The following is a 9,922-nucleotide window of genomic DNA, read 5'->3' on the forward strand; positions in this document are numbered from 1 at the left end:
TATTATAATGATTTATTTTATGCAATGATAAATCATTATTATTATTATTATTATTATTATTATTGTAAAATACTGGCTATAAATTAGTATCAAATCAATAATTATCTATACTTAAGAAGAAAATACAGAGATTTTAATAAATGCATTGCACTTCATCCAAATTCCTATCCATATATTTTGGCTGGCATCTTAAATTTCCCAGCAAATCTGCCTCCATCCTGTTCCGTTTTCCATAGTACATTTCCGTGTTCTTCTGTTCTCACAGGAAGAGAAAGTTTACTCGTGTGTCACCTGATTGGGATTGAAAGAACTTTGGTAAGAAAAAACAAAACAAAAAAAAATCTCCCCACCCCCACAGAAGAGGAGACCGCCCACCAGAGACAGTCAACCCGAGACCCCTTATAGATTTAAAAAGAGAGGCTGCATTCTCAGACTGACACTTATTCAACACTGCCACCTTAAGCAGATTACTTTTGCGCTCGCCTGTGTCAAATATACGTGCTTCACTTTGCCTATCCATCATGTTTGGGATGCTCCAGCACCACCTTCACCCGGGTGTTCTTTTCTTCTTCTTATGGCTGTGCCATCTTATGGAAGATCAAAAAGTTCAAGGTAAGCTTTTTCTATTTCTTTATTTCCTCCTTTAAACTTTGCTGTCATGCGCAAAAACGCGCGGCTGTCTGATAATTGGAAACTTTTCAGAGAGTTCTCCTTTCCTTCTGTATAGATAAATGCCCATCTCTGTCAGACGTCGCATGCATATGGCCTATATAAAACAGGTGTTATGGTGTGGGACATTTCAAAGATAGAAATTTCAAGCTTTGCAGCCCTATCCGTGCACGCAGATGCGCGCTTCAAGCCAAATCTAATCTAAATGTTTTTAAAAGACATATTTTTGTGAACATTGTGTTTTTGTAATTATCTCCTTCATTCAGTAAACTCACCTATTAACTCGATCTTCTCCAGAGTGAGTTAAGGGGTGAGGTTTTTTATTTATTTATTGCACACACCCTTTCAGTTCTGTGCCTCAAATTGTATTTTTAGGTTTTCTCTTTCTGACAAAAGAAGTAGAAAAGTAGACTTTTCCTGATTTTTGTGGGGGTTATTTTGCAAACAAATCGAAAAGAAGATGGTTTTAGAATTAAATACCCACCAGACAGACAATGTCATGCGTGTCTGCTTCGATTTAAACGCTCCACTCGTGGCAAAATGAATTATTTTCCCTTACCACTGATACATTTGCGATTATGAATCTTTGAAATATATTTCTCCGTGTTTTATGAATGAGCGTGCCACTGTCTGGCGGATATGCATGTCTAGAATATAGTAGACGATGTTGTGTTCAGTCTTGTTACAGCCTATACACCTAAAGACTGTGGTTTTCACCGTCTAGACGCTCCAGTTTCTGTCCAGTGTTAACAAGGAGACTCTGGGAATAAAAGAAAAAAACCTTCCCCTCCCTTAAAAGAATATTCTCACTTTTTGGGGGGTTCGTGGCTGCATTATACAGGCTGTCAGTCACAGTTCGAACAGACAAGTGTTAATAGTCTTTCAAGAAAAGGGGGGAAAATAAAAAAAAAAATCTGACAAAATAGCGCCGGCAGGGCGAAAGAGGAGGGAGGGCGCGTCTCGGATAATGCGGTCTGAGTGTGTCTGGGTCAGCGAAGCTCAACCAGCGATATTCCTTCTATTAATGAATCTTCCTTTGCAGCTGGAAACTGCTGGCTGCAGCAGGGGAAGAACGGGAGGTGCCAGGTGCTCTACATGCACGAGATGACCAGAGAGGAGTGCTGCCGGAGCGGGAGACTGGGGACGTCCTGGACCGAGGAAGATGTCCCCAACAGTACGCTCTTTAGGTGGATGATCTTCAATGGCGGAGCTCCTAATTGCATACCGTGCAAAGGTGGAGGTGCACTCATTTCCCCTTTTTTTACCCCCTTATTATAAGCATGCATGCACGAAGGTTATCTTGTGGTGCATAGTGTGCGTAAAATATTACAACTGAAATATTGCAGCCAAACCCTCTCTAGAATCCAACGCTCAATTGTTGTGTTTTCTTTTCTTTTTTCTTCAGAAAGCTGCGAAAATGTTGACTGCGGACCTGGAAAGAGATGCAAGATGAACAGGAAGGGCAAGCCGCGCTGCGTCTGCGCTCCAGACTGCTCCAACATCACCTGGAAAGGACCTGTGTGCGGCTCAGACGGCAAGACCTACAAAGATGAATGCGCGCTCCTGAGGGCTAAATGCAAAGGCCACCCCGACCTAGACATACAGTACCAAGGAAAATGCAAAAGTAAGTTAAACATAAAAATTCTTGAACAGGTTTCAAATAATTTAAAATCACCCGTTTAAATCTCTATACTCCAACCATCACAAAACCTGTCTAAACAGTGGCCATGTAATTTCTATTCACCAGAATATGAGAAGGTTTAAAATATAAGCAGCATGGCTGCTAATTAATTATTGCATATGCTTAATAAAAAAAAAAAAGTAATTTATTGTTAGTTTTTTTTTTTTGGTTTTCCACCCCAAATGATCAAAGAACCCCAGCTGCTCAGCCCTTTTGAAAACCCTTTGATGGCAGTGAGGTGCTGCTGGCCTGACCAAGGGATAACCAAAATATACATTAATTACAGTCATGCAATTAAGTAATAAAATATTAATTTGCCTAAGAAATTAATGGACGTTCATTTATGGAGCTTGCATCTAAAAAGGTTGCATTTTTCTGCTGCTAACAGGTTACTGACAGATTGTAGAGCTTACTTGTAAGCACAACCACTTAAACTTTGACTTTTAATATCATTAAGTGTCTAATGATATTAGACACTTAATGATACATACTATTTTACTGCTCTATGATGACTCACCCCTCTAGGTTTTGATTAAAAAATCCTCACAAGTCAGTTTATTGTGGTTTGATCCATAAATAAATAAAAAAAACTTGTTTTTTTTATTGAAATGCACAATGAGCGTACTAAAATTAAAAAACTCAACCAGACAATCTTTACCTAAAAAGAAATAAGGTCACTAAATTAAAAATGTTAATAGGTATGCTATCTTTGAATTGAGAAACCTTTAAAGCTGTTAACATTGAGAACATTTCCAATAACAAAATAGATCAAAATGTGAGAAAACTTTAAGATTTATCTGAGTCACTGATGAGATTGTTAAAAACAATTTAATTCTTTTCTTTTTTTTTTTTTTTTTTTTTTATCTCACCCACTGCAGTTCTCTTCTTAAACTGTAGGAGTCAACACTGACAAAACTTTACTGCTCCATTTTGTATTTTCTTTGGGGTTTTTCTCTTTCCTGTTTTTGCTTATATTTTGTATCCTTTAATAAATAATTGACTTGAATTGTGTCACTGAACATTATTTGTAGTTTTAGTGAAATATTTGCATGAATTAATCTTAATGAAAACCAATCTCTTGTGTGATTCCATTCATTTATTATCTATAAACTTTATACTTTAACATATTCCCCGTGATTGCTGTTCTGATCTCACTGAGCACCCCGGGAAATTTCCTCATGGTAGATATTTTTTATTGGAATCATTTGCCACATTTCCTATTGAGTGAATACAGTTTCAGTTCAGGGGAAGCGATGGAATAATGGTTAGAGTATTTTGCTGGGGTCCCGGAGGTTCTGAGTTCTAGCCCGACTCCCACAGACTGCCACTCTGACTCCTTTAACCCCACACTGCTCCCTGGGTGCCGCACAATGGCAGCCCACTGCTCCCCAAGGGAATGGGTTAAATGCAGAGGAGAATTTCTCCAGTGTCAGTTTAATAAAGTTCAATATAATTAGTACAGTATAGTATAATTAGTTCATATACTGGTGAAATGGCCAAATACATTTATGAATAATATCACATTTCCTGTAAAATGAACACTTCCAAATAAATAGTTAAAGAAAAAAAAACATTCTGTTTACAGTTATCTCCTTCCTAAACATGATATCTTAACTTGTTTTTATTCAACAAATGCTTCAAACTGATTTATGTGATTGTTAATCAGGTTTTTTTTCATACAGTTAACACAGTTATTTATTATTTTCCTCACACATTGATTTTAAAATATGTATGGTAGCTACTGGGTCCCAGTTATGTCAAGGGTCTCATATTGTCTGAAAGAGATCACAGCTGTCTCTTCCTCTCCTGACTCATCTTTTTCCCGTCTTTGTGTCGTCAGAAACCTGCCTCGGTGTCATGTGCCCAGGGACCACCACCTGTGTTGTGGACCAGACAAACAACGCGTACTGTGTGACGTGTAACCGGATTTGCCCTGATGTGGCTTCTTCTCAGCACTATCTGTGTGGGAATGACGGGATCACCTACGCCAGCGCCTGTCACCTGAGAAAGGCCACCTGTCTCCTGGGCAGGTCAATCGGATTGGCGTATGACGGGAAATGCATCAGTAAGTCTGCAACCGGAGACGTGAGAGCGTGAGACTTAACACCCTCACTGCGCCTCCACAGTCTCTGACTTTGAACATGCTTTCAGTGCACTATTCTGTTCCAACTGCATATTTTTACTGCCAACATTCCAGTTTAGAGGGGGTTAGATGGAGGGAAGGGGAGCTGTTTGGTAGTTGCTTGTGTTTGCTCAACAAATGATAGACATCTTATTATTTCCTGATGTTGGCAACTCCATCTCATAAGGGAGAGAAAGAAGGAGAGGGGAGGAAGGAAGAGTGCTGGGGGCCATTAAGACATACTTCAAGATTTTAACCAAATCATTTCCTATCCAGATAGCAGCCAGTCTTAGTCTTATAGTCTGAAAAAGGCTCATTTAAAGCAATTTTCTGTTCCCTTCATAACATTTTGCCCTATAAGGTCGGATTATGATTTTATTCCATTCTTAATAAACAAAAAAAATCCTGCTTGAAAACTTTTCTGAGTAAGTTATAAGAGATTTCCACTTTTTTAGAGATATCCATAATTAGGGGGAATGGCTTTCCCTAGTCATATTATATCAGATTTTATGAATATAACTTTAAAAAGAAAAGGGAAATGGATACACATTCAATTAGTTGCCACATTTTTTTAAAGAGAGGGTGCAATCAGTTGGATACTTTTCTGGATTAATCAGCTCAGATTACTGATCTGCAAATTATCATCTAATTTTGCTTTTCCTTTTAGATTAAATAAGCGTAGCTTTCTCCTGGAAACCTAATATGTTCCTGAACTGTGTGTTAAAAGCAAATAAAATCTTTAAACAAAGAAAAAACAAAGCCAAGCCTGATTAGACAATCTCTATTTTATTTTTATATCATGTAACATCAAATGTTCCCTTTAATAGAGTTAGACTTTAGAGTGGCAGATATACAGTATATATTTAGAAGAATATTTACTTTATTTCTTTCTTTTACTTTTTTTATTCTATTTGTAAAGTGCAGTTTAAAATGTCTGTCTTACTCCTGGCTCCACTTACCCAACACACCTAGAGGGAACAACAGCATTGTGAAACTCCTGAAGTCATGCTATGGCTGTTGGTTTTGTGTTTTTCCCATGATTATAAATGGCTCTATTTGGTAATCCCTTTGAGAGCTTTCTAAATATGTCCCTCAGGCCACTTACATCATGTTACACACAAATATGATGGAAGCATAATAAATCTTCTAAAGTTCTATGAGAGTTTTTGATTTAGTTCTGAACTCACTCGCCGCTCAAAATTTTACCCCCTATCTTGCTACCTCTTGCAGAAAACTATAGAGGTAACTGTAGTTGCTGATTTCTCCCTATCTCCATCCAGAGGCCAAGTCGTGTGAGGACATCCAGTGCAGTGCAGGGAAGAAGTGTCTGTGGGATGCTCGGATGAGCCGGGGTCGCTGCTCAAACTGCAATGAGTCCTGCCCAGAGAGTAGGACGGATGAGGTGGTTTGCGCCAGCGACAACACCACATATCCCAGTGAATGTGCCATGAAGCAGGCTGCTTGTTCTATGGGGGTGTTGCTGGAAGTCAAACACACAGGATTCTGCAACTGTAAGTAAGAATAGAAGAGGAAAGTAGAATATGAAACAAGAGAAATTAAAATCCTCCCCCATCCGTCCAAGCAAGAGACAATATTCCCTGTATTTCCAAAACACAAACCCTCTCCTTGAAAGTGTTCCTTTATCCCAACTCTTCTCAAATTTCCCTCACCAGCTATATCACTCCAGCTTTAGGAAGCAGAAAGGAATTGGAAAAGGAAGGACTTGCATAACTGTTGTCTTTGTCGCTGGCTTTTGGTCTTGTGTTCTTGATATTTTTTACTGAATTTTTGAAATACTATGTTGTGAAGAACAGGTTAGTTTTAAGTTTCAAATAAGTGACTGAACGATGTAGTCCTACATTAGTTATTACTAACACCCTTTTGGAGGAAAAATTGCCATTTAAAAAAATCTCAAATACTAAAAGTTTCCTCGTGAATGTGGTGAAAAACCTCAAGGGTCGAAATTCCTGCTCTAGACAGCCAGGCCAGCAGGGGGGCCCAGAGAAATCTTAAATTTATTTTAAAGTTTGAAATTTGGACTTAAAAATGACCTAAGAGTAAACTCAGCTATGTCTCAGCTGTAAGTTTGACAACCAGTGGAGTTTAAAGATTCTAAAATGCTGCAACTTTCTTTAGTTTTAGCCTAAATACATGACGCTGATATCAGTGCAAAGGCTTTCGCAAGCTCTTTCAGAAGCATTCATTTTGACATAGAACATCTAACATAAAAGTATACCACATACAGTATATAATGGCTGTTGTACGATGGTCTTAGATTTAATTAGTCTCCCAATTCATAATCTGTTTAGGGTCCTTAAAATCTGGGGGCCACTCAAGAATATCCTGAAACTTAAAACTAAATAGCGTCATAGTCACCTGCTGAAGCAGAAAGCCTAAAATCCCATGCAGTATGTCCTGATACAGATCACATTCGCACAGTTTGTAAATTCCTCTCTTACTTTTGCTTAATTTAAAAAAAAAAAATTGTTTTCCGTCTTGTTGCTTTTGGCTGTAATCAATCAAACATCATATAAATAATAGCTTACAGCAAGCATAAGGTGATTGTAACAATGGTGCCATGTGGTGTTGCATAAAAAAGGAACTTTAATGAGGACCATTAGGATATTTAGATATCTGAAATATGAACATTCCATTTTCTGCATTTTTGGGAATTACTTTTCTATTAGTTTCTTTTTCTTGAAAAAAAAAACAAACAATTTTAGCTGTTTTTAAAGTATGCCGTAGACTGGTGGCCACTTTTACGATCACCTCATGAACTAATTCTAGATGTGGTTTGTTACTGTGAGCAGGATGAGCTCTTTTTTTTTGATGGCTTTTACTGTCTGCACTGTTATAATTTATGAAAATGTTATCAGATATTTTAAATCTACTTTTAAATCATGAGAGACCCTTCTTTTTTTTGTTTTGCTGTTCTTGCGCTAATTTGAGTGTTTTTTTAAAGAAAAAAAGATGTACATCTATAGAAAAATGAAAAAGGAAATACCTCAGAACTGTGTAGGGTACATCTAATGTGTGGGCCATGACCCTGGACTCTTAGGTCATTATCTGGCATTATAATTAGAGGAAAAGCAAGCGAATTTGAGAGCAGAAGAGCACACTTTTTTGTGTTATGTCTGTTTGCCTTCCAGGAGTCTGCCAAAAACTGAGCTACTGGAACCATCAGCCCCAGTGTCCTTATATCTGTATAACTCACCTTGCGATCCCCACTTCCAGCCTCCCATCCAAGCCTTAACTTTTTCCCACCATCCCAGCTTTCTTCCCTATACTGTGGTGCTGACATGCTTGGTTATATAAATGGAAATTGTATAATTGATGATTCTTGCAGCCAAGTCACGGAGACTCTTTCTAACAAAACTGATCATTCTAAGAGAAACATCTTAAAAAAAACATTAAGAAAAAGAAGTGCAAGACATTTCGTTCTGAAATTTTTTTTAACATTCACTGATATTCTGCGCTGTTGTAGTCCATATTCATACAACAGCTACCATGTATTCTCCCATTTAGCCATTACAGAAGACCAGGAGGAGGAGGAAGATGGGGACTCAGACTACAAGGCCTATGTCCATTTATCTTCTCTACTGGATGGATAAGCTCCCATCACTATAAAGGGGGAGGGGGGAGCGAGAAATCATGTCCATACTGTACATTATGTGTATGCTTATTTATTTTTTAAAGAAAAAAAGGAAGTATACATATAGTTCAGTCTGCTAGATGTTTATTTATACTGTTTTTGTGTTTTATAATTTATACATTTACCTTGTCCGGCTTTCATTTATCGTGATATATTCCCCCCTTTTTTGTTGTCATTTTACTTTCTTTTTTTTTTTACTATGAAGAATTATATCTGTCCAAAGAAAAACAGTGTTATTTATGTGTCATTTTACTCTGTAAGTATAAGTCATCTGAAAGCTGTAAATTGCATTCTCTAAGCTGTGTAAAAAAAAACTTGCTTGTTCTGTCAAATCTCTATCACAGATGTTTTTGTCACATAAACGTAAATGCATGTTTAGGCTGCTTGTTTATTTATTGGGTACATATATATATATATATATATATATATATATATATATATATATATATATATATATATATATATATATATATATATATATATATATATATATATATATATATATATATAATGCACTGTACATACATACATGTTTTGTTTTTTTTGGTTTACAGCTATGATATCTGACCAAAGGGGTTCTCTCACTGGTTTGATCATTACAATTGTCACAGAAATGAAATGGAATAGAAAAAAGAGAGCCATTTGTGTTTTTTCACTCACATTTAGATTATTTTCATTGTGGCTTATCTTGTTTAATTATGTTTTTTTTAAAACCTTAAAGCGTTCTTCCACCGCATTCATGTTGTCTCAGCATTGAAGCCTAGGTAAGACTCTAGGCGATACTTGATCACTCCAGAAACAATGTGCCATTAACATTTTCAAACTGTCTTCTTGCCAACATACTCCGTATTGGTCTCACAGAGCTACAGAGGGATTCCTTTCCTACAGTATTCTTCTCTATATCAGACTCCTTTACAGTATTTGTTTTTCTTCTTTTTTTTCCTCTGACTGCATTTTTTATTTTAAAATATCACAAGAGAAATACAAAATTCTGTTATAATTATATATAGTTTTGTATTTTATGTAAATGTCATATGTACATACAAAGTTTGATGGTATTTGTACAGATATGAAGAGTGAAATAATAAAATCTTTTCGTTATATATTTTTTTCTGAGTTTTTTGTATTTATTTATCAGCAACATGTGACCATTCAATTTCTTAAAAGGGTCAACATAAACATCTAACTGGGGCTTGGATAATAGCATGAACCGATAAGAAAATTGCTTTTTTTTTGGTTGTTTATATCATCCTAAAAGTCACTTTTAAAAAAATGTTAAAATTTCCTATGTTTTAAAATCGTCGACAGCTTACAAAGCTTGTCATTTAAGTTAAAATCTGAAAAATTGTATTGTATGCATTGCAAATTGCAAAAATACTAAATATCATGCAGTATAGCAGAAATAAAAAAAAGATTTCCATGAAAGTATTAAGAATATTTTGTGCAAGCTTAATGAACTATGATTATTAAAAAAGTTAAGCAAATGTATTTCTTCAACATCAAAGATACTGTATCTTCAAGTTTTAACAGCTAAATTTTCTTTGTTGACAAATACCTAGCTTTGTATGTTCTGTAAAAGTAGATTTAGGCCTAGTTATGTCACTTTGTTTTGGTAATAGATTAATTTCCTAAATTGCAAAAGGTGAAGGCACACCTTATTGAACAGAAATACAATAAATAAGACAACTGCTTAAATGCATTTTATTTTAGTTTATATTAGAAAATGATGTTCCTGGAAATTGTTTTCGGAATCCTGGTTTTTAAAAATCGATTACAAATTCATTTATAGCAAAAGAAA

The 9,922-nt window shown here is 36.1% G+C and overlaps 1 protein-coding gene across 3 annotated transcripts; it reads left to right on the forward strand.

The window, feature by feature from the left end:
• Positions 1-408: 408 nt before the first annotated feature.
• fsta (follistatin a) lies at positions 409-8,506 on the forward strand. Of its 3 annotated transcripts, none has more exons than XM_038277305.1 (6): positions 409-612; positions 1,712-1,909; positions 2,075-2,293; positions 4,191-4,415; positions 5,753-5,983; positions 7,622-8,506. In XM_038277305.1, coding segments are annotated over exons 1-6 (966 nt in total). In that variant the 5' UTR covers positions 409-521; the 3' UTR covers positions 7,624-8,506. The 3 variants fall into 3 exon arrangements, with proteins under 3 accessions (XP_038133233.1, XP_038133231.1, XP_038133232.1); XM_038277303.1 differs by having other exon boundaries at positions 7,998-8,506; XM_038277304.1 differs by having other exon boundaries at positions 410-612; positions 1,712-1,903; positions 7,998-8,506.
• Positions 8,507-9,922: the final 1,416 nt, after the last annotated feature.

Source organism: Cyprinodon tularosa, unplaced genomic scaffold (genome assembly GCF_016077235.1).
Source record: "Cyprinodon tularosa strain WSP-4 unplaced genomic scaffold, ASM1607723v1 ctg130, whole genome shotgun sequence".
In the NCBI taxonomy this organism is placed as follows: Eukaryota; Metazoa; Chordata; class Actinopteri; order Cyprinodontiformes; family Cyprinodontidae; genus Cyprinodon; species Cyprinodon tularosa.

Coding starts and splice junctions, on each gene's coding strand:
- fsta (XM_038277303.1), top strand. CDS start 522: ATGTTTGGGATGCTCCAGCACCACCTTCACCCGGGTGTTCTTTTCTTC. Junction 1,910..2,074: donor CATACCGTGCAAAGGTGGAG/GTGCACTCATTT, acceptor TTTTTTCTTCAG/AAAGCTGCGAAAATGTTGAC. Junction 4,416..5,752: donor GTATGACGGGAAATGCATCA/GTAAGTCTGCAA, acceptor ATCTCCATCCAG/AGGCCAAGTCGTGTGAGGAC.